Genomic DNA, 24,112 nt, shown 5'->3' with positions numbered 1-24,112 from the left:
CCTTTTTGCCTGGAAACTTCTTCCCTTCTGTCCTCCCGAGGTCAGTGGCCCTCATCTTCATTCAGGTCTCCACCCAGATGTCACGGCTCAGAGACACCATGATTGACTGTCTCTCTTCTCTGTCTGACACACATTCAGTCCTTTGCCACCAGTGCCTGGAACAGTGTGTGGCTCAGAGTAGGTGCTTCAAGGGTATTTATTGGTAGGAGTCAGCGAGGGAGGGAGGGAGGGAGGGAGGGAGGGAGGGAGGGAGGGAGGGAGGGAAGGAGGGAGAGAGAAGAAGGTGGGGTGTCTGCAGGCAAGCTATCGCTCTCTCCACCCTTCTTTTCTCCTTTCCTTCGACACTTCCTGCTGCCTTCCCAATAGTCAATCTCTCTGACATGAGCAAAATTCGAGTTCTTAGCTAAGCGCACTGTGCCCAATTAAAAGACTACATTCCCACAACCTCTCTCCTAGCCCGCGTGACCATGTGTGCTTGCCAGTGGATATAAGCTGAACTCTTACACAAAACCCGAAGGAAGTCACTTAACAAGGAAGGCAGTCTCCTCCTAACTCACATTATCCTCGTGTCTGGGACATGTGTGTGACTGCTGGAGAGGCTGCAGCCAGTGTGGCCCATAGGGATAAGATGTGTTGAGGAGCCCGGGCCCCCAATGACTCCACATTTCCTATTTTCCAATATTTGTTACACATCAGAGAAAGAACACCTCCATTCTGACCAAGCCACCGTGGACTGGCTGTATCGATTGTCCCTCTAGAACTATACCCCTCTGTTGGTCACTTTTCAGGGTTCATTTCACTGACTATGTGACTTCCTTTGGCCAATGGGACATAGGCAAACATGACTTGAAAAGGCCCCTGTGTGTCTATCTGGATACTGTCTCAGTTCCCTGTGTCTGCCAGGAGTTTGTACCCAGGATAACCTGCTGGGGCAGTGGTTCTCAACCTTCCTATTGCTGAGACCCTTTAATATACAGTTCCTCATGCTGTGGTGACCCCCAACCATAAAATTACTTGTTACTTCGTAACTTTAATTTTGCTACTGTTACGAATCATCATGTACCTATCTATGTTTTCCTACTGTCCGAGGCGACCCCAGAGGGGTCATGACCCACAGGTTAAGAAATGCTGTGCTAGCGGCTTAGCAATGCACAGCAGCTGGAGCCGTTGCAGACTAATGGACAGCTCTCACGGCCACACAGAGAGCCAAACGCTCACGATACCCACAGGGCCCTGGAGCAGGTGGTTGTAAACACAAGCACACCTCCACCAGGACCGAGACTGCCATGGGCTGTCTGGAGACTCGCAAACTCAATGCGTGCGCTTCTCTTCTGTCGCCGGCTTTGTCATTTGGCCTGTCCTATATCCCTCCTGCACCATGCAGCGAGCCTGTCGTCGATGGCACCTTCAGTCAGCAGTGCCTCCCACCTCCAAAGGATCAGAGCGCAGGATGCGGTCTCCCTCGCCCTCTCTCTCCTCTCTCTCCTCTTTCCCCAGGCCCCTGCTCGGAGTTCTCTGATCCTCTCCGCCTCCCAGGGAGAGAAGAGGGTGAAGACAAGTTCTTATCAGTTCCAGAGCAGAAGGCATTGTGTGCCCAGACCCAGCAGGGTACCCGGATCAGAGGAGTACGGGGACGAGAAGGGCTTTGGAGAGTTCAAAGTCTTTCCTCAAGGGAGCCACGTGGCATGGTGTCATGGATGCAGACCTGGGTAGGGTACCTGCTCTGCTAAGGACCCCCGTAGGATCCTGAGAAGCCAATTAGAAATCTCTCTGAGCCTCAGTTTCCCTCTATGTAGCAAGAGATGATGGAGGAAGGCCATTGGTTAATTAATAAAGAAACTGCTTGGCCTCATAGGTTAGAACATAGGTGGGTGGAGTAAACAGAACAGAATGCTGGGAGGAAGAGGAAGTGAGGTAAGATGCCAGGCCACTGCTCTCCAGGGCAGATGCGATGAAGCAAGTCGCCAGGTCAGACATGCTGAATCTTTCCCCGTAAGACTGGTGCTACACAGATTACTAAATATGGGTTAAGGCAAGATATGAGAATTAGCCATTAAGAGGCTAGAACTAATGGGCCAAGCAGTGTTTAAAAGAATACAGTTTCCGTGTAATTATTTCGGGGCATAAGCTAGCCAGGCGGCCGGGAGCCAGGTGGCAGGAACGCAGCCCACAGCTCCCTCAACAAAGAGATATGCATGAGATGACCTGGGGCCCCTGTAATGTGGGGCATTTCAATATGAACCTGGTTACCTGCTGTGATGAGCAGGCCCATGACCCCAAAAGATGTCTACACCCCCATCCTGGGGAATGTGGTCCCTTATGTGGCAAAGAGGCCCTTAAGCTGGGAGATTTTCCTGTATTACCTGCATTGAGTCCCAACTTAAAAGAGTAGTGTTTTCCCAGTGGGACGCTCAAGAATTTGGGAGGCTGAAAAAACTGGCACCCTGTGGGTGAATGAGAGCTATCAGGGGTTCTGGGCATGGACTTGAAGGGGCCTCAGTGGCACAGGGTGGCTCATAGCTGAAGGAAACCGAGCCATGCCTGAAAGATCAGAATTCTGCACACCCTCAATATACAAGGGCCAGAAGCTGGGCCCGGTGGTCCAGGGGCTATAATTCTAGATATTCAGGAAGCTGAGGGAGGATGATCTCAAATTCAAGGTCTATGTGGGAGTACAAAATGAGTTTTAGACCATCCCGGGCAATTTAGTGAGAATCCACTTCAAAATTAAAAGGGGAAAGGTATACAGCTGGGTGGTAGAGTGCAAACCTGACATTTATGAGGTCCTGGGTTTAGTGCAAAAATAAAGATAAAAGCTCAGCTGATCCCACAGCCCCAGTAGCAAGAAACATTTCCCTGCTGAGCTGCAGAGAGCTGCATAGTTTCAAAACAGTGAGCTCCTACTGTGTGCAAGTAGAACCAGCTAAGCCTGGGGTAATCTGGCACGCCAGCACCCGACTGCTTATCCTTCTAGCCCTCAGCAAAAGCCCATTTTGCAGGCAGGGGAACTGAGGCCAGAGAAGTGGGGTCTTCCTTCCAGTTGAGACCTCAGCTCAGAAAACACTAAGATTGCTGTCCCTTCTCCCATGTGACCAGCGTGCCCCGCGATGGATCAGTTGTTCAACGCTTCTGACCTTGAAAGTTGCAGTCACCTACCTGGACACAGGAGGACAGCCAACGGATTGACCCGTCTCATGTCTGCAGCTGTCCTGCCAGCCCTGGCCCTGACGACATTGTTCAGATCCTGCTGCCTCCTGCCATGATGGCTGTGGGCACAGCTCTCAGCTATCAAACTACCAAAGGACCTTTCAGCTCTGTGAGACCCACGGGTGAGGGTCTGGCCGAGCACCCAAGTACACTGAACGAGTGTAAAGGGCTTCGTGTTGATGCAGGGGACCTCTGGGTTTTACCTGCCTGTGCCATGCAGCCTGGTGGCACTGGGGACAGTAGCCGAATCTCTCACCTTAGCAAGGAAGGAGGCCCACGGGGAAAAGCAAGCAGATGTGAACTTACTGGCTAGCCTTGTGACTGAGATGCTTCTCCCTCCACCTCCACGGCTACCCAGCTGTCCTGCTTCTCATTTGGATGCCCACATAAACGCCACCTCCTCAAAAAGTTGTTTGCCCTGGTGCATTCTTGTGTGAAGGGGCAGGATGGTTGTGTGACAGAGGCCAAGGGCTCTGACAGCTGGGCCCAGACCTGGGCCTTTCATTTCTAGATGGTGGGCCTGAGCATGCGACTTGGCATTTTTTTCTAGCACAAGCCCTGGAAGCCCAGCCCAGCCTCCCTCCTCAGTCCCCGAGTGCCACTTGTGACTGGGCAGAAGGCACACCACAGAGGCAGAGTGTGGGTGGAGGCGCGTGACGGCTTTATGAAGTCAGAAGACAGCTCTGGCCCCGGCGAGTGCCAGGGGACTGTGAGCACAGCCCAGTGCTTGCCCAAACGAAAGGCTTTTTCCTTTTAAGGCAGTGAGCTAGATATTTATAAATTGAATTTTAGGGTCTGTCCAAAACCCACCACTGAATGCACTGGTCTGGACCTGAGGTCCCTGCCTTGTTTCTCTGCAGTCTCTAGTATCGCCAGCCACCCCCAACCCATCTCTTCATGTTGCCCTTTCCCTTGCACAACCCCCCCAACCGATCCCCTCACACAACTCCCCCTCCCATCCCCTTGCACACTTCCCCGAATCAGCTGAATGCTTCTGAACTGCTCCCTGTGGGGTATCCCCTTCTGGGTGCTGGAACAGCCTATGTGAGGAAAAGCAGACTGCTGCACGTGGGCGGTAATGGTGGGGCAGACAGACAGATGCATACTGACCAGAGACATAAAACTAAATCTTAGCCGCAGGAATGCGAAACCCCGACGCTGGGCTGGGACGAGATGCCTGAGTCAAGACCGTCGGTGTGATGAGCTGAGGTCTGAAGGCAGGCCAGAACCACACGTGCAAAGGTCCTGAGGCAGGAGGAACAGGGGACCCTCTGTCCACTACCTCCTGCACTTCTCTTCCTAGGGACACCTTCCTCTCTATCCATCCCATCTCTCCAGCCAGCAGAGCCCAGCTTGAATGCTTATTTAATGCAGGAAGCCTCTCACCTGAGAGGGCAGTGGTCTGCACTGGTGGGCACTCCCGGGTCTCATCCCAGGAAGCTGTGACACGGGCTCTGTATCTATGTTCTACCTTATACCCACAGTGGAAGTCCTTACAGGCAGAACCGTTTGACCCAGGCTGGACTCAGAGTCCACTGGTCCCAGGTTTAAATCAAGAGCTGAGCTGCTTAGTGATAAGATCGTCTCCTAGCCTCTGTGCCTCAGCCTACTCACTGGTAATGTGGGAAGGCTTGATGTGGCTGCCCAGCTTCTGGCTGGCCTGAGATGAGGGCTTTTCAGAGGGCTTGGAACGGACAGAAGTGGGAGAAGAAGTGGGAAAAGGAGTAAAGCCCAGGGACCTGGGCTCAGTTGGACTCAAGTTTCTCAGATCTGAAAGTAAGAAAGACTCAAGTCCCTCGACAAACATCAGACGCCACTCCTAAGCTCTCTCTCTCAGGAGACCTGGATGCAGACAAGGAGCCCAAGTTCTGAAAATCTGTCTGGTACTGGCAGTGCACAGTTTGGTGGGGGAAACTGAGACCCAAGTGAGGAAGTGACTTTGTGGGTGTGACAGAAGGCTCAGGCTCCGGTTCTCTGCCCAAGAACAGCAGGGCCCACTCTCTGCAGGCAGAACACACCTCCCACCCCCTCAAGGCTGGCCTTGGCCGTGGGCTTGCTGTGACTGCTGAGGGATACAGTGTGGCTCCTGCTACACACCCACCCTTCACCTGGAGAGGAATGAGCCTGGGGATGGTGCTGAGTCACAGAAGAGACTGGAGAAAGCCTACACCATGGATGATGCCTGCTCAGCACAGCAGACCCCACAAGGGGAGCCAGTGACCCACAGGGTCCTACAGTGAGGGAGGACACAAATGTTTCTCTAGTCTACTGAGCTTTGAGGTGTTTTTGTTACACAGCACTACTGCAGTAATAGCTGACTATTACACTAGGACATAAGCAAGCAAATATCAATGCTAGGATGGAAAGCCATGTCCTTCTTCTGTTTATGTGTGCCTTCATGTGAGCCCAGAAGTTAACCGTGGGTCATTCATCAGGAACTGTCCACTCAGGTCTCTTACTAGTCGGGACTTGCTGTTCAGTGAACTCTGGGGATCCTCCTGTCTACCTCCCTGGCACTGGGGTTAGAAGTTTAGACCACTGCACTTAGTTTTTAATGTAGGTTCTGGAGACTCAACTCGGGTCCTTATACCTACACAGTACTTTACCTCCAGAGTCATCTCTCTAGCCCCTCTCTTCTGTTTTTCAATCCTGAGGGTTTCCCCAAGCCCTCTTTCTAGAAGCCTCTTCCCTCTGTGCCCTTCCCTGAACTCCCTTCTCTGATCATGTCCAGTTTGAGACAGGATGGACCCTTCTCAGCAGCCCAGGCACCACTCTTTGCAACTAAGCACCAAAGCTCTTAGCAACAGCTCTCCCTCCACCTTGGGTACCCAGTAGATGCTGGGGAGGACTCCAGAGCCCAGGAAGAGCTCTAAAAACTTCCTTTCTACCTTCTTCCAGTGAAAAACATTGTTCCCTCCCCTTGCTGTAGCTTGGGCTCCAGCTGAGTTTTCTCAAGATGGAGAGACTCACCACTGAGCCCCATGGGCTGCTGTTGGGTATCTTGGCCAACAGCTGTAGCTTCTGAGGCTCTGTAAGAACCCATACTCTTTCTCAGACACAAAAACAGACAGTAGAGCCACATTTATGGTCAAATATAGGTCCTTTCCATTCCCCAGGGCTGAACACACACATGCTCATGAATGCACATGCAGATAAGCTACAGGACGCCAGGCAGATATCTTAAAACCATAGTTATCAAAACACATGGAACGGTAGGGCCACATGTTCTGACACGGAACACAGACCCACAGTCACACACTAGCACCAGGGTCCCTTAGACCTGACCTCTCCAACTCTCATCACGGTGCCTAGGGATGCAGTGGGTCCTCTTTCTTCCTTGAGGTCCCCTTCATCGCTGTTCTGGGTTCCCTTAGTTCTGAAAACTACGGCTGCAACAGCCCACCTCCTTCAGGAAGCCTTCCTGGTCTACCCTGAATGTCTGCCTCCAGGATCTCTGTTTATTTATCAGGAAGGGCTGAGGAGTAGCTTTTTTCTCCTCTGTAGGCTGTAGTTCTGTTGAGGGAAGAGCTTGTCATTTGGCAAAAGTTGCTGAGTGAATATACCAGAGACATACACTGTCTACTCCACGGTACCATAATACACCGGAGACACACACTGTCTACTCCATGGTACCATAATACACCAGGGACACACACTGTCTACTCCACGGTACCATAATACACCGGAGACACACACTGTCTACTCCATGGTACCATAATACACTGGAGACATACACTGTCTACTCCACGGTGCCATAATACACCAGGGACACACACTGTCTACTCCACGGTACCATAATACACCAGGGACACACACTGTCTACTCCATGGTACCATAATACACTGGAGACATACACTGTCTACTCCACGGTACCATAATACACCAGGGACACACACTGTCTACTCCACGGTACCATAATACACCGGAGACACACACTGTCTACTCCATGGTACCATAATACACTGGAGACATACACTGTCTACTCCACGGTACCATAATACACCAGGGACACACACTGTCTACTCCACGGTACCATAATATACCAGGGACACACACTGTCTACTCCACGGTACCATAATACACTGGAGACATACACTGTCTACTCCACGGTACCATAATACACCAGGGATAAACACTGTCTACTCCACGGTACCATAATACAACATACACTGTCTACTCCATGGTACCATAATACACCAGGGACACACACTGTCTACTCCATGGTACCATAATACACTGGAGACATACACTGTCTACTCCACGGTGCCATAATACACCAGGGACACACACTGTCTACTCCACGGTACCATAATACACCAGGGACACACACTGTCTACTCCATGGTACCATAATACACTGGAGACATACACTGTCTACTCCACGGTACCATAATACACCAGGGACACACACTGTCTACTCCACGGTACCATAATATACCAGGGACACACACTGTCTACTCCACGGTACCATAATACACTGGAGACATACACTGTCTACTCCACGGTACCATAATACACCAGGGATAAACACTGTCTACTCCACGGTACCATAATACAACATACACTGTCTACTCCATGGTACCATAATACACCAGGGACACACACTGTCTACTCCATGGTACCATAATACACTGGAGACATACACTGTCTACTCCACGGTACCATAATACACCAGGGACACACACTGTCTACTCCATGGTACCATAATACACCGGAGACATACACTGTCTACTCCACGGTACCACAATACACCAGGGACACACACTGTCTACTCCATGGTACCATAATACACCAGGGACACACACTGTCTACTCCATGGTACCATAATCACCTTGGTTGTTCCACGGAGTTCACAGTGTAGGGTGTTCCTGAAGGGATCAGGGGCTGTTGCTAAGACTGTCGCTTGGCACCCTTCTACCTGAAGGGATGCAGGGTGGACCATGGAAGCGTATCACGGAGCCACAAAGAATATTGACAAAGAGGAGTTCTGGAGAGTCGCACCTAGGATCAAACTTATGCTGGGGTCCGGCTGGACAGGGCTAAGTGTCCTAGGAAGTATCAGTGGACACTGCTGGAGGTCCCTCAGGTCTGCCACTGCCACTTTGCCCAGAGGCTGCAGAGATGGCATCTCACATTCAGTGGACCCAGCAGGCCACTCAACCAAGCCCAGCCACTCCCACCCACCTGGATCAAGCAGCACCATGTCCCGGGGCTCCTCTCTCCTTCCTGACTCAGCTTGGGCAGAGTTGGGAGACACGTGGGTCAAGAGTTCCGTGAACCAGACATCCATGATCTGCATGGCTCAACTCTTTTACCTTAAGTCACCGCATGCCAGGTCTTGTGATGTGTGTGTGCACCATAAGAGGCAACCACTATTATAAACCCCAGGGCAGGGGTAACTTTGTCCCCTTGGGAGTGCTGAAGCACAGGCAAGCCTTTTTTTTTTTTTTTTTTTGTCAGGAATCAAATCTAAGACCTATATCTGTTAGCCAAGTGCTCTAGTACTGAACTACGCCCTAGTCCTAACTGTTGATTTTTGGAGACAGGATCTTGCTATGCGGCCTAAGCTGGCCTCAAATTCAAGATCCTCCTGCTCCAGCTTCCTCAGTGCTAAGATGATGGATAGACACGACCATCTTAGCACAGAAACAGTTTTGAAAGAGAGACACCCTCAGTTATCTACTGGGACCAGCAGGGCACGATGCAGCGTGGAGTGACAGTCCCTTCCCCTGTACCCTCGGGGCTCACCTGCTTGGTTGGTGGTGATGTTCACAGAGGCAAACTGGGGTGAGAAGGGGCTCTGGTCAGTGACACCATTCACAGCCTGGATCTCGAAGGTGTACTGCGTGTGCGCCAGCAGGTCACTGATGTAGATGCGCGGCTCGGTCAGGCCCAGCTGGCGGGGTGCATACTGCACATTGTCCCCACAGCGGGTGCAGGCACCCCGGCCTGAGCCGCAGCTCTTGCAGATGATGTTATAGACCAGATCCTCGCGGCCCCCTGAGTCTCGGGGTGGGGTCCACTCCAGCATGAGGGACGTCTCATTGACGCTGGAGATCACAGCCTGGGGCGCAGATGGAATAGCTATGGGGGGGACAAGAGGGTCAGTGGAGGCTGTGGGTACTTCCCCACTCCATGCCCACTGCCTCCCCCAGCCCCAACCCCCTAAAAAGGCTACCTACAAATCTCTCCATTTACCCAAAGAAGCTTCTAGAACATGCCATCCTGCTGAGAATCAATACCTGCTTCCCTCCAGGCTCCAGCCTCGTTAGTATTTGTTCCTGGGGATGGTGTTTTCATGTTTGGGGTGACACCTACATACTATCGTCTCTCTTTCCCTTCCTTCCTTCCTTCCTTCCTTCCTTCCTTCCTTCCTTCCTTCCTTCCTTCCTTCCTTCCTTTCCTTCCTTCCTTCCTGTGTATTGTGCATGTGCTCCAGCGAGAAAAGGCCAATAGCGTGGGGCTGCTTCTCTCTTTCCACCCTTATGTGGGTTCTGCCGATTGAATTCAGGTCACCAGGCTTTCGGGGTAAGCCCTTCACTCATGGAACCATTGTGCTGGCCCTTTCCCTGTACAGAAGAACCCAATTTCACTGAGGGAGGTAATTTGTGTATCAGAAAGATTACACTTCCCAGCCTTTGTAATTGATCAAGCCACTGATCAAGACCAGAAGTTGCTGAGTAGTGTATTTTATGCGTGTTTATGTGTGTATGCACATGAGCATGTGGATGTATATTGGTGTATGTGTGCAGGCATGTAAGTATGTGTATGTGTGTATACCTGTGACTATGTGGGTGTGTTGCATGCACGTGAGTACATGGATGTGTGTATGACCATGTGGGGGTTGAAGCAAGGGTATCAAATATCCTCCTGGATCCTTCTCTGCCTTGCTTTGAGGCAGGGTCTCTCACTGAATTGGAAGCTCACTATTGCATTAGGCTGGCTGGCTAGCTAGCTCCTGGGATCAGAGATTTTCCACTTCCTAAGTGCCTGGCCTTTTATATGGTTGTAAGGGATTTGAACTCAGGTCCTCATGTTTGCCCAGCAAAAGGCCCTTACCCACTGAGCCATCACCCCATCTCCCTAGAGCTGTGTCTTAAAATGGAGATAGATGGCTACGTCAAGTCTTTTTCTCCTTTCTGCTGCTGCTCTCTCTGTATGTGTGTGTGAGGGAGAGACAGAGAGACAGACTGACACAGAGAGAGACAGAGAAAGAGACACATAGAGAGAGAGACAGCTGGAATTTCAGTAGCTGTGCTAGAAGAAGTGACCATAAGGGGAAAGCCACATGATGGCTTAGAGGCCATCATGAATTCACCTTTCACAAGACAGAATAGGTAGATCTGTGTGGTCTAAACCCCTGGGGTCAGCTCTGTGAATGTCACCCCTGACCGACGTAGGGGATAGAACATTGCTGTTTTCCAAGAGTACGTTGACCTTTGACCTGAGGTTGAGGCTGCAGCTGCAGCCTCTGCACCGCACAGCCTCTGTTGCATGTGTCACCAAGCCTCCTGCTGTCCTTCTGTGAATGGAGACCTTGATTTTATCCTCCACGTGACTAAGTGGAAGGGGTTGGAGGCCGGACACCAACATGTAGTGCAGACCCAGGAATGGCTTTAGACACCCCCTTCCACCAGGCACCCAACTGCTCTCAGCCATCCCCCTTGCTTTGAGCCTTCCCGTGAGCGGACTGGGGTAGGGGAGAACGTACTTGTGCAAGGCATGTCTAAGGGGTCCAGGTCAGCCCTGTAGTAGCCATTGCGGCATACACAGTTGGTGGCGCCCTCAGAGGTGGTGCGGCTGTTGATGGGACAGTGGGCACAGGCCTCATCCCCCTGGTTGGCCTTGAAGGTTCCCGATGGACAACCTGGGAGAGAACACAGGGAGGGTCACTGAGGAGGCCAGGTGAGATGAACAGAGGCTGCAACATGAGGGACCCCTGGCCATGGTCCTGAGGACCTGGCTCCTGAAGTTCTGGGGTCTCAGGTGCAGCTTGGCAGTCTGGCGCTGGCCCAGGGTTTCCAGAGGAGCTGTTATTATTGTCTCTGAAGTTGCCTGTGGATTCAGCATCCTCAATCACCTCCCCTTACTGTCCTGTACCTCAGCCTGGAGGGGCTCGGCATAGTCTGGATTCCTAACCTGGTTAGCTGATATCTAGCCTGGAACTAGGTAATAGGGTGCTAGATCACAGACAATGATTTTGTTACAGAATCCTGGGCAGTTAGACAGCATTATGAATGACTTGGTACACTGTTGGAGTCACACAGACCTGAGTCTGAGTCCCTGGCTGTGTCACTCTGGGCAAGTGGTTTAACCACTCTGCAATGCAGGTTCCTTATTTGTGAAAGTGCCGTCCTAAGGTGAGCATTCTGCACACGTATGTATGATGCCTGATATAAGTCCAGGCCAGGTTAGGCATTATGTAGTTTGGCCAATGTGTTTTATAGGGGTTTGCAGTACCAGGTTCAGCCTGAGGGGGCAGTGCCCACACTCAGTCAGCACCTGGCACTCCAGAGCGGCATGGTCGCAGGCTCTTGATGAGCAGCAGCCTTGCAGCCAGGGCATGCATGGGTTAGGTTCTACTGCAGGCAGCCATGGGAGTGTGGGTGGTTTCAAGTCCACCCGCCCATTTCTGCTGGCCCGGGAAGGGAATCCAGAGGTTTCTGGCAGGGCCCTGCCTCTCTCAGTCTCTAAGTGAGGAGGTGGATGGGAAAGAACTTCAGAGGAAAACTCCCTGGGATGAGACGCTGCTAGTTCACCCACAGGCCAGGGATCCTCATCTGGAAGACATCGATTCCATGTCTGGGTGCTGTGCAACTTTCAGCAAGCGACTGCATCTCTCTGAACATCCATTTCCTTGTATACAGACGGCTAACATACATGGTCCTAATTTGTCTTTCCAGCTCTGGGTGTTTGGTGTTTACTTTTCAAGTCCTAGTCTTAGCAATTCGTCTTCTGCCAGCTGAACCTCCAGGTCAGAGACTCTGCCTTTTCTGGGGCTTGAAACAAAACCTGAATTCCAAAGGCTTTACCCTCCTGCCATAATGAGCTACGGACAGGGTTTCCTGGCCATTTTCTCAGCTGCCCCAGAACCGGAGCCGCACCTGAGTGACCACTGCCTGCCTTCCGCCTAACTAACAAGTTGGTATTCAGCAAGTGTTCTATAAATGCTTCCTAAAGCTGCCTGCTTCAGTGGGAAGAGAACTTTAGAGAATTACGAAGTTAGGATAGCAGTGAACACGGTTTAGGAAGCAGGCCGCCTGGAGAATCCCCGTCCACCTGGGTGTGTAGTGTGACCAGTGACCTAACCCACTTCCGTGTCCATGAAACAGGGCAACAGCACTTAGCGCTCCTGAGACCATCCTGCTGGTTCATGTCTGTACAAGGGGGTTGGAACAATCTTGACATTAGATACACATTCTAGTTCAAAACCAAGCTGCTGAGTGACCTTGGATGAGCGAATTGACCTCTCTGGACTGCAACATCCCGACTGGTGAAAAAAATTTCCTGCCATACATGTGGCTATGGAGTTACAGGGAACACAGCACCAGACACAGGGCAGAGAAGGGGCTCTGCTCTGTACCAAGCCAACCACAACTCCCTACAGACACGGGGAAACAATCCCTTTCAGGCCTGCCTCTCCTGCTGGCTTCCAGGACATAGGTCAGTAAAGATGGTGACTGAGCTAATCGAAGGTCACCCTGGCTCTAAGGGAACACAAGGGGTTCTTCATCACAAATAGCCAGGCTCCAATAACAGCACCAAGGAGGTTCCCATGCTACCAACATGCATACAGCAACAGTTCCGAGTCCCCTGGAGAGGTGGCTCTGTCCTGAGGATTTGGCCATTCCCCTCTCTGGAAGCTGACTAAGGCTAACAGTCACCCTGCCTCTCTCGCATCCAGGCACAGGAATGAAAGCACAAAGAAGGAGAGGCACTGTCTCAGGATGGGGCTTTGGCAGCAGAGCTGGGGTCAGCCCCAGGCCGTCTGGCTCCTCTGTTCCCTCTGCATCTTAGAGTCCAGACTGACTTCCTTTTCTTTTCTATCCACCGTCCCCAAGTGTTGGCGGAGAGGAGGCAGATCAACAATTGCTACTCTGGACACTCTCTGGGCATCTCTGCAGCTCTGGCTTTGTGACCCCAACTCCTCACTCACGCTGCGGTGGAGTATAACAGGGCTACTACCATCTCGGCATGGTCCAGGGATCCTGGGGTGTCACAGCCATAGCGGCTGCAGACTGACACCCGCTCAGGGCTAGCCTCTCAGAGTTTGTGTCCTTCTCTGTATGTGGGAACGTGGGGACTTGTGGGAGGTTCTAGAACTACCCTAAGGAAACCCAAGGATTTGGCCCCTAGCTTGAGCTCCTCCTGGCTCTCTCACCGGAGCGTGTACAGTGCTCAGTGCCTGTTCCATCTGCTGGCCAGTTCCCGTCTGCCTGGCAGGTGGCTGCTCTCTCCCCTCTGTGCCATGCCAGCCATCTGGACCATCTTCCCAGCTGCTGTGCTGGGCTACTGTGTCCCAGGCCAGCCTGATCCTAGCTGGTTCCTCAGCCACCTCCCCGCCACAACCACCCTCAGTCCCTGAACTTCCTCAAACCTTCTCCTCTTCAACCTGGGAGGTCGCCTCATTCTCCACTCAGTTACCAGGAGTACCCCTTTGCCTGCCTGAACCTCCTCTCCTCCCACCCCCTGCAGCACTCAATTACCAGGTCTTTCCTCCACAGCAGGGTCCCATGCCTGCCTCTTCTTGGCCAGCTCCCACCCCTGCAGGCATCTAGAAAGCTCTTTCCCACCCACTCTTTGGCCTTGCAGGACCATCTGGCCTCCTCGTGCCCAACCTCCCCAGCCAGCTTTCTAAAACACAAGTTGTTCCATGTTACAGAAAGAGAAGCAGCAGCAGACAATGGAATATTATTTGGCTGCAAAAAGGAACGAAACCCGGGTTCGTGCTCCCACTGGGGAACCTTGAAAACGTTCTCTCTCAAAGAAGCCGGTCACAAAAGTACAATTCCATTTATAGGAAAGAGGCGCAGGAGAGCCGCATCTGAAGAGACAGGAAGTCGATGTGTGGCAGCCAAGGGCAGGGGACAGGGGAGAAGGGGAAATGGCTCCTAATGGGTAACAGGCTTACTTTGGGGGCAATGAGCACATCCTGAAGTCGATTGTGGTGGTGTTTGCACTGCTCTGTGAACGCACTAAAATCCCTGGATGAGCTCCTCTGAGCAGGTGAATTCAGAGGTGTGTGCAAAACGCTTCACTGGACAGCTGCTGTCCCAAGAGCCACCTCAAGGAGTCCAAGATCTTCAGGGTCCCATAGACTTCAAGCTGGGGTACTGCCCATCTCTCCTGCCTTGACGTCCACCCCATGTCCCTCCACACTCACTCACATGTGGTGCCCTTGCCACCCAGACTGCCCTCCCTTGTCACTGGGCCAGTGGTACCTACTCCAGGAGTCTCCCTGAGTGCCTGCTTTCATGGCTTTCTTATGAGTCCATGTGCCTGGTGGGTTGTTTACCTGGGAGGCCTTGCCAGTCGCCCAGATGGATGAACAGAGCAATGGGAAGAACAGTAGTTCAAGGCTTCTATTGGTATTTGGGGAAACTGAGGCCCAGAGAGACATAGTCAAGGCTCTTGAGACTCAGATTCCCCCTCCTCCCCTGACTCCAAAGAGAGGTCTGGGTTGACTCCCAAGCCCCAATTCTTGGTTGCCACATGCAAGGGTTCAGGCCTGAGTGCAGAGCAAGCATCTGAACCTGAGCAGTGCCTGGTGCCTCCCAGTCCAAACTTTGCCCCTCCCAGCTCTCCACAGACACGGCAGGGATCTGCTGCACAGCCGTTCAGTGGCCAAATGTTGTTTAACTCGGAACATATCCACGAGGCCCAAGGAGTCAGCTCCAAGCGTCTCCTGGCTACTTCCTACCATCCCAGCCTCCATGGGGCTCCAGGTCTCGTGGGTTTCACTTCCAGGCCTCTGCTAGGCTGTACCCCCTGCCTGCGCTAGGCTTACTTTACCCAAAGGTTGCCTACCGCCTTAGGAAGGCCAGCTAGACTACTGTGAAACATCGATATTGTTAAAGCGCCAAAGCTATGCTGGCCTCTGCCTCAGACTCTTTCCCTTCAGCGACCCTCAGCTTGGACCAGCATTAGATAGTAGCGGCCAGGGGCTTGCAGGTCCCATGCTGGAGATGCTAAAGAAGCTCCCAGCCTCAGTGGGACCCCAGGAGGTATTGGTTCAATGGAGAAATACATCCTCACTGGACAGAGAAGCAGGGAGGGATGTGGGCCACCCGCATTTTTGTGACCCATCAGACCACTTCAGTGTGCGGAGGGGCACATACTCTTTCTGTCTTCCAGGCCTGTCTGCTAGGGTGACCAGTTCTTAAATTCTAAGTCCCGAGTCCCCAAATTCCCAAGTCTGAGGCCAGTCAGGAGGGCTTGTAGTCCCACTGGCCACTTGTTTTCAGTTTTTCCTGTAGCCCAGACTTTGAAATCACTGTGTAGCTGGAGATGGAGATGACCTTGAACTACTAATCCCACACCCACCTCCCGAGTGACAGGATTATAGGCCTGTGCCGCCACACCTGATTTATTCGGTGCTAGGGATCAAACCTGGGGCTTTGGGTCTGCTAGACCAATACTCTACCAACCGATCCACATCTCCACCCCTGACCCCATCAGACACTTTAGCTCGAGGGGCCACTTCTCAGTCACTCACAGGTACTTTGGCAGCCCAGCTGCAGAGCCTGCTCCTTCTCCTCAGAGCACTTTCTGTACTGCTTTCCCTGTTTCTGCATAGCAGCCGGCCAGCACAGACCTGTTCTGCTGGTTAGCAAGTGAGAAGGCCCAACCCACAATTGTGTTCGCCTACTGTGCGTGCTTCCCCGAGAGCCAACTCCAGGTGACCGGCCCAAGACCAGGGCCACTGTGCTGTTGGAGACATGCACAGCTGTCTTGTAAGCTTCCCAATACAAACCAGAGCTGGTCCCGCCGGGTGAGGTGACTCCTGACTGGTGAGTGGTGGATGGGGTAGGGCCGACTGCAGCACCTTGCACATAGTAGGTGTGCCAGCATAGCCCCCTGCACAAGTAGGTGTGCCAGCATAGCCCCCTGCACATAGTAGGTGTGCCAGCATAGCCCCCTGCACATAGTAGGTGTGCCAGCGTAGCCCCCTACACACAGTAGGTGTGCCAGCGTAGCCCCCTGCACACAGTAGGTGTGTCAGCGGATGCCACTGGAAGGATGAGTAGCTCCCAGAGGTCAGATGGATGAGATGCACAAAGTTCCCGAACTCAGGGCCTATTCTCTGTGACTCTGGGGGCTCCAAGCCTCCAGCAAGCTCTGACAGCAGAACTGCCCCAGTCCAGAGCCTTCAAGGGGCCAAGTCAGTGCTCAGCCCGGTGTGGCTGGACTCATTCATTTGATTCATGTCACTGCACATCAGTGTTCGGTGAAGTTATCATTTGGACTTTATAGAAAAGGAAATCGGGGGCCAGCAGGATAGGATGGGCTTAGTGGGTCAACCTGAGTTTGATTCCTGAGGCCCACTTGGTGGAAAGACAGAACTAATCCTAGCAGATTGTCCTCTGACCTCTCCACGTGTGCACCCCGGCAGGAACACGCCCACACCAACACCCCCACACACCCCCCCACACACACACCAAGTCTCAAAGGAATAACTAGCCACCTTAAAGTTAAGTAGCTAGAAAATCAAAAATGGCAGGGCTGGAGTTGGACTTCTAGGTTGAGTAATTCTGAATCCTGAACTCAAATACCGCCGGTTAGGGAAACGATCGCAGGGTCAGAGACTGGCTTAGTGAGGACAGTCATCCAGCAGGACAGAGGCAGAGCTCTGCCCTCTAGCCCGGGACATCAGTCTAGGCAGTCTGCGCCTGCCTTCTTCTGCAGATGCCCAGAGTGCTTCGCCAGGCGAGCGGATGGCAGCCGGCCGGAGACGGGAGGGGGATTGCAAGGAAGCAGATTTTCTCCCTGCCTGCCCCCTGGGCTCCGGGGATAGGTGATAATTGACCAAATAAGGTCCAAGCCGGTCGAGGCAGGGCTCCATCTGGGCCTGGCATGGTGGGCCTGCTAATTGGCACCAAGTGATCCTTGGTAGCTGGCCTGCCACTTCTGCCCCCTTCTTCGAGGGGGATGCTGGTTTAGTACCAAAGATGACTGATACCATTTCGAGTCAACTGCTCAGTCTGGCCTGATGTGTTAGGTGGCTTGGGGGAGGGTACTTGGAAAGAGTTTCTTCTGGGAGCACTCTGGGCAGAAGGCTCTTGGTGACATTGTAGAATGTCTCCCCTCCCCCCACGTTCTACCTGTCTTTCCCTCCCTGAGCAGAGAGCTCTGATGAGTGGGAATCTGGGCATGGACTGTTGAGCTGCTGCAGGTCTGGTCCTAGCCCTCATTAACTGGGTGACCTCAGGCAAATTACCTGAACTTTTCAGGCCTTATTTCGTGAGAGCGCGACGAGAATAATGATAATATGGAACTTGAATTTGTTGGGGGAAGTTAAATGAGTGGGTAGTACAGGCCTTGCAACGGTGCTGGCTCCGTGCTACGTACGAAACAGTGCTTGCTGCCGTGGCTGAGGCAGAGCCACCCTTGCTGGAAATAACGTAGGTTCGGAAGTATTTTAGATTTCAGATTGTAGAATATTTGCAAATGCAATGAGCTCTCGAGACCCAAGTCTGAACATGTATTCATTCATGTTCATACACACACCTTACATACATCACCTGAAGGGCATTTGACACAGTATTCTAAATTGTTTTGTGCCTTAGAAAAGCTTCTGAGAATAGGATTTCTGGCGTCAGGTTTAGGATTTGCACTCACCGGCTGCTGCCTGCTGCACCAAGCCTGGAGACGCAGGGCAGCGGACACAGCCCCCGTCCTTAGACGTTCAGGCTGGGCTACAGGCATCTACCACAACTACAACAGTGAGACCAAAGGCCCAGGTTGGGCTGCTCCATGCCTTCCTTCAGCCAGCTTCTCCGCCTGATGCAGTGGAGAAAAACAGGGGTAGGTTCTGGGGTCTGCGAAGCAGTGGCTTCCTTGACTGTCTTGGAAAGTTCCAGGTTCCAAGTGGGGAAAGGAATTTGCTAGGTAAGAATTCTGAGAACAGAGGTGGGTGGCTGGATCAGGAGCCAGGCCATTTCTTTAGTTCTGTACCTGGCAAGGTAGGTGCTGGAGGGACCACACCTTTGACCCCCCTGGCTGCCAGACTCGGTCTGTAGGCAACGTGAGGTTCTGTCTTTTCACTTTATACTGAGAAGACTGGTCTCCACGCTGCCAGGGTCTGGTGCTGTGCCTGGGTCAGGGAGGGGCTGGTGGAGTCCCTGTGGCTGAGCTGAGCAGAAGGGTTCCAGTCAGCTTTGGGCATAAGGACTTTGATACTCTGCTGTTCCCTGCTTTTACCACCCGGATTAACTAGCAGAACTGGGCCAAGTCAGGCAGGATGCCTAATAGGGTCCTCCAACTTGATTGTGAAGCCACACGGAAGCTCTCGGCAGGCAGGGAGACAGCTTCCTCGCTATCCTTGTGGGCCCAGCTATACCTGGAGCTGGGCAGGAACTTCTCCAGCCACACTTGGCTCACGACTGTCCTGTACACAAAGAGGTGACACCCCCATTTTATTCTTCTGCAAAACTGAGCCCAGGAGCCTGCATGCACGAGACAAGCACTCTACCACTGATCTGCACCCCTGGTCTTATTTTTTCTTTTTCTTTCAAGACTCTATAGCCCAGATAGGCTTTAAACTTACAATCCTCCCGTGACAACCTCCCAAGTAACTGGGATGACGGATCTAGACCACCAGGCCTGGCTATCGGGGTCCCCATTTTCAAAGTCAAGAATAATGAGGAAAAGAAGTGGCCTGTGAAACATCACACGTAGTCAAGGGCCTGGGAGGTGAGCATAGCCCTGGGAGGTGAGTACAGCCCTGGAAGGTAAAGACTTACACTTAAGGCTAGCTAGCTTACCTGTGGACCAGGGTCTTTGAGCCACTCTGGATTCCCCAAACCCCTTCCCATGCCCCTGGAAACTGGCTCACTAAGAATCCCACCTTCTTACTCCACCTGCTGGGAACCTCTTGAGGAAAGTCCCTGAGCCACCTGGCACAGAATCAGTACTCTGCCACAGCCCCCAAGACTGATGGCTCATGTCGCCTGGTCTTCAGTAGTAGCATGCAGGGACAGAGTTCACAGAGTTTGAGAAAGCTAGACATGGGATCCCACAGTGTGCAAAGGTGACTGGGGACATTTGGCAGCTCAGGTTTTTTAGTCCCCAGACCCTATGTCAGGCCCCGGGTCCCTGACAGCCTTCCTTCTATCAAGATATCCCAGCTCCCCACCAAGAGGCCAGAGATCCTACCCACCCAGCAGGCAGCCCCATTCCTCCAATTTCCTCTCAATTAATCAAGCTCTGAACTTTTTAATTATCTGCCTGCAGGGTGACTCCCCGCACTGAAGCAATTAAGGACTTTTCTAAGGGCCGTGTGGTTGTGGTTGCTGCAGGCTTTGGTGCATAGGCTGACCAGGCCCTGGCGGAGGAGGGAGGCATGGACAGGAGGGTTGAACAACACTCCTGATCCCTGGGCTGCAGGTTATGGGAGGGGGCGGGGCTGGAGCTATGCCAGGGATCCGGGGCTACACTAGCCATCACGATCACCCTAGTAGATGTCCATTTTTTGTCTTCCCTCTGTAATGAGACTGATCTGGGTCCTAGCAGCTGCCAGGTACAGGACAGGGGCTCAGGACGCCACTGCATCTTCTCCTTGGCCCTGAGGGGGAGAGAGATGAGGAAACAGGGGCTGAACATCTGGCTAGTTTGTGCTGCAGCTGGACTGGAAGGCAGCTCTCACCCTGCACCCACTTCCTTCCGTATTCTTTCCATCAGGGGACATTGCCCAGGAGCAAGGAGAAAGTGGATGCCCTGCGGAAAGTGTCCTTCGAGCTAGAGGTCTGCTTAGATGGGAGTTGCAGGTGGGAGAGGACTCCGCAGGCGGAGGCGGAGGCTGTGTGGAGGCCAGGAGGTGGGAAATGGCGTAGCCTGTGTGCTGCCAGGAGCTCAGAATAGTGCAGGGCCTGCTGAAGCATGAAGTTCAAGGCTCTTGGGAGGTAGGTGGTGCTGGAGAGGTAGGAGGGGGTCTGGGGAACTCAAACTCACAGAACTTTTAGGATATGCTGTCTAAGTACCTATCTTGCTTTACGACTGTGTATTCCATCACACAGACAGGGCTAGCACCTTACCTAAGACCACACTGTCAGTTACCGTGGAGAAAAGAGAGACAGAGGAGGCACAGGACCCTGCTGGCAGCCTTTCTGGCTTTTGTCCTTGTCCTCCCTTCCACTCTACATTTAGGAGCTGCTGGCAGCTCTCCATACTGTGGTGGGGGTGGGGGGGTGGGGGAAGGCATGGGGCTGTCGGTGGGAGTAGGGGTGGGGGAGGGGGTGAGGCTGTAGGTGGGACAGGGGCTGGGGGTGGGTATAGAGAGCCCAAAGAACGGGAAACAACTCAGGAAGCTCTGCTCATGAACAAAACACCCACCTCACTTGGAGTAAAAATAAATAAATAAATAAAAATAAATAAATAAGATAAAATCAGTAACCCAGAAGGTCCCCTCTTTCTCAATGGACTTCTCTTCTGGCATTCCTTTAGCCTCAGGGCCTTTGCACACACCGTTCTGTCTGCCTGGTTCAAGTCCTTCTCCTATTACTGAGTTAACACCACCTACTACATACATCCTTCTGAGGAAAGGAAGGGTTGGGTGTCCCCTCACCCCCGGCTGGAGACTCTGTATGACAAGCATCTCTAGATGGGTGCCGCCCAGTGCTGGAACTCACTGGCTGCTGGAATGTTAGTGTTAAATAATAATCACCATGTGCCCACGGGGAAGCCGGATGTGTCCAGAATGCGTGACACATCTGGCAGGGCCAGCCCCAAGCCCCCAGGCACATTTGGCTGCTGTATTGCCATGTGGTGGAATAGGTCATAGAGATGGGGCCTGGTGTCCCAGGCCTGGTGACAGAATGGGCGAACTGTCAATATCCTTTGCGTAGCTCACTGTACCTCGGTGACCACACTGAGATCCAGACCCTGGGCTGCCAGATTCCAAAGTCCCTGCAGCCCTCCATTGCTGCTGTCACCCCTGCTGCGGCTGGGGTTCCTGAGGAGGCTCCCTCCCCTCTCCAGCTGGAGCTCTCTCTCTGGGTCACCTCCTGCAGCCCTGCCTCTGCTACTGTATCCAGAAATCTGGTCCTGGCCCTACCTGAGGGAGCCCTGGGCTGAGCTAGCCTCCCTCCTACCCCCGCCCCAAGAAAGCCAGGCTCATTAATAAAGGACACAATTAGCTGTCAGCAGAGAACATGTCTGGAATTTTTTACCTGCTTGGTGAGCTGGGTTAAGGCAACAAAGTCCGGGACACCCGGAGAGGCAGCTGCTACGCACCTTTCAGACTCTGTCAGTAGGCTGGGGCGGGAGTGTCAGCTCACAGGCCCTGGCCTGTGTGGGGTGGTTATTTTGTTTTCGTTTTTTCCAGGCCAGTGGTGACAGTGACAGAGTGAGAGAGATTCCTGGCAGGTGACTTCTTCAGCCTGTCACGCGGTGTTCTGTCCCTTGTCCCTTCCCAAGTCATCATTCAGAGTCAAACAGACTTCAAGAAAAAGTTTTTTTCCCCCATATTCTTGTTTGACAGTGAGGGAAACTGAGGCCCAGCAAGGGAACAGCACCTTGTTCATGATGGAGAATGAACAATTCTCTTTCTGCATCTCTGCGCACGCTTCACTGTTAACTCCATTAGAATGTTCCATAAAAGTCCTAAATGGTTTGTATATACCATTGTATAAATCGTTTAGCCTGGGCCAGGTGCTAGCCTACAGTGAGGAGCTGTGGATCCTGCCCTCACAGAAGGGAGCGGCTAAGGAGTGAGACAAAAGAAAGAGGTAAGGAACCATGGAAACAATGTGCCCTGCTGTGATGGCTGCTGGCAGAGAGGTGAGGGCTGGGAGAGGACACCAGGGCAAGCACTGGAGGAACCATGACAATTAAAAGGCAATAACATCTTGGCTGAGGGGAAGTCAGTGATAGCACTTGCCCAGCACGCATGAGGCCTTGTGTTGTACCCCTGACACAACAAAGAGAAAGACAAGAACAAATAAATAAAAGTTAGGATGCGGTTCAGTTGGTAGAGACTTGCCCAGATGCACGAAGGCCTTAGTTCAATACCTCAGTATGGCACAAACTGGGAGCGATGGGTGCTTGCCTGTAACCCCAGAACTTCAGAGGCGGAGGAAGAAGGATCAGTTTAAGGCCATCTTTGGCTATATAGCCCAGGCTATGTGAAATGCTGATTCAGAATAAATAAGTTAAAGTTAATACTTGGGCAAGGTATAGTGGCGTCCCATTTGTAATCCCGGCATTTGGGAGACAGAAGCAAAAAGATCATTAGTTCAAGGCCAGTCTGGGCTAAAAAGAGTAGCTGTCTCAAAAATAAATAAATGACAACATGGGGGAAAGAGATGTAACCAACCTTGGTGTTGTGGGAATTTATCTGAGTCAGGGATGTAAGTCGGAGGGAGAGTACTGGGTACCGAGTACCTATCTGTTCTTACCCTGTGGCCCCAGACAGAAGAGACAATGATGCCCTAGAAATGCCTTTCCACCAGGATCTTCTGTCCCACCACGCCAGGACACTTGGATTTGCCACTCTACCAGTCATTCTCCAGATGAGAAACAGGCTCAATGTCACTCAATCCCATCCATGGGAAACATAAATGCCACACACAGTGGCTTCAGCCTTCCACACCTGTCTGTTTCTCTCCCTGTCTCCCCTGGGTGGTTTCCAGAACCACCACTTCCTGTGAGGTTTGTCTGCTTGGATCCTGGGTACCTATGACTTGAATGCTAATTACAACCTGACAGGAAAGGACTCAGTATTGAACACCTCAGGGAGCAAGGATTAGGAAACACACCGGGGGAGGGGAGCTGACTCACATCCACATGGAGGCTCTCTCCTCGGGGGTACAGAAACCATCACCCTACTCCTGTTGGCTTCTGGGGAGCATGAGTAGCCTCGGCGAACCTAAGCCATAAATCAAATGTACATGATGTGGCTTGGCAGGCATCCCGGGGAAGAGATTTGGGGGTCTGAGTTGACCACAAGCCAAAAGCTGCTGAAAATACAATGTGGTCATAGGCCTTAAGAACAGAAGGGAATGCCAGCCAGCATCCTACTGCTCCCTTGGAGCTCCCAATAAGGAAGTCACCGAGTAACAGCGGGTAGGATATGTCAGGTTTGTTCTCCGCCATAGCCATCTTTTAGTGGGGGGGGGGGGCACTTAGGATAATACCTCAGGTTTGACCTTGCCAGCAGCCGTGGTAGAGTACTACAGAGTCCTGTCGGCCCCTCCTGCCTACAGCATTGTCTTATCTCAGTCCCTAGGAAATAGAGGTTATTCTTCTAATCTTATTGGGCTCTGCCCTCCAGGCCAGGAGACTTGGGTCCACCATCAGAATGGCCTTTTCCCAGTGATCACTTTGCGGCTGTCCTTTGCCCACCTCTGTGGAAGGAACCTGTCACAGCATGGAACACACTACAGTACCAATCCTTGATGCTGTCTGGCAGAGGACAGTGAGCATGAGGAGCAGGGCTTGTCATGGAAGGCTCTCCAGAGGCAGGGCATTTGGACAAGGTGTTAAAGAATGAAGAGGAGCTGGCCAAGGCCAGAAGAGACAAGGACCTTGTGAGACAGAACAGTGTGCTTAAAGGCCCGAGGGGTAAAGGCAGGGCAGAGGGGTCAAGAATGGGATACGTGGAGGGACTCGGGCAACAAGAGGTGACCATTGTGTCACAAGTTTGTGTCTGGAGTTTTATCTCCTAGGTATTGGGAAGGCAGGGGTGACCC

At 52.5% G+C, this 24,112-nt stretch overlaps 1 protein-coding gene across 1 annotated transcript in view; it reads right to left on the bottom strand.

Annotated features, from left to right (window-relative positions):
- Ephb2 (EPH receptor B2) overlaps positions 1-24,112 on the bottom strand; it is a 180,945-nt gene that overhangs the window by 27,739 nt on the left and 129,094 nt on the right. The window contains exons 4-5 of the mRNA XM_057783744.1: positions 10,918-11,073; positions 8,955-9,290 (exon numbers count right to left, since the gene is read on the bottom strand). Coding sequence (XP_057639727.1) covers positions 8,955-9,290; positions 10,918-11,073 — 492 coding nt within the window. The remainder of the gene's footprint in view (positions 1-8,954; positions 9,291-10,917; positions 11,074-24,112) is intronic.

This window comes from Chionomys nivalis, chromosome 11, assembly GCF_950005125.1.
Source record: "Chionomys nivalis chromosome 11, mChiNiv1.1, whole genome shotgun sequence".
In the NCBI taxonomy this organism is placed as follows: domain Eukaryota; kingdom Metazoa; phylum Chordata; class Mammalia; order Rodentia; family Cricetidae; genus Chionomys; species Chionomys nivalis.
This window is presented reverse-complemented; position numbering and strand designations above follow the sequence as displayed.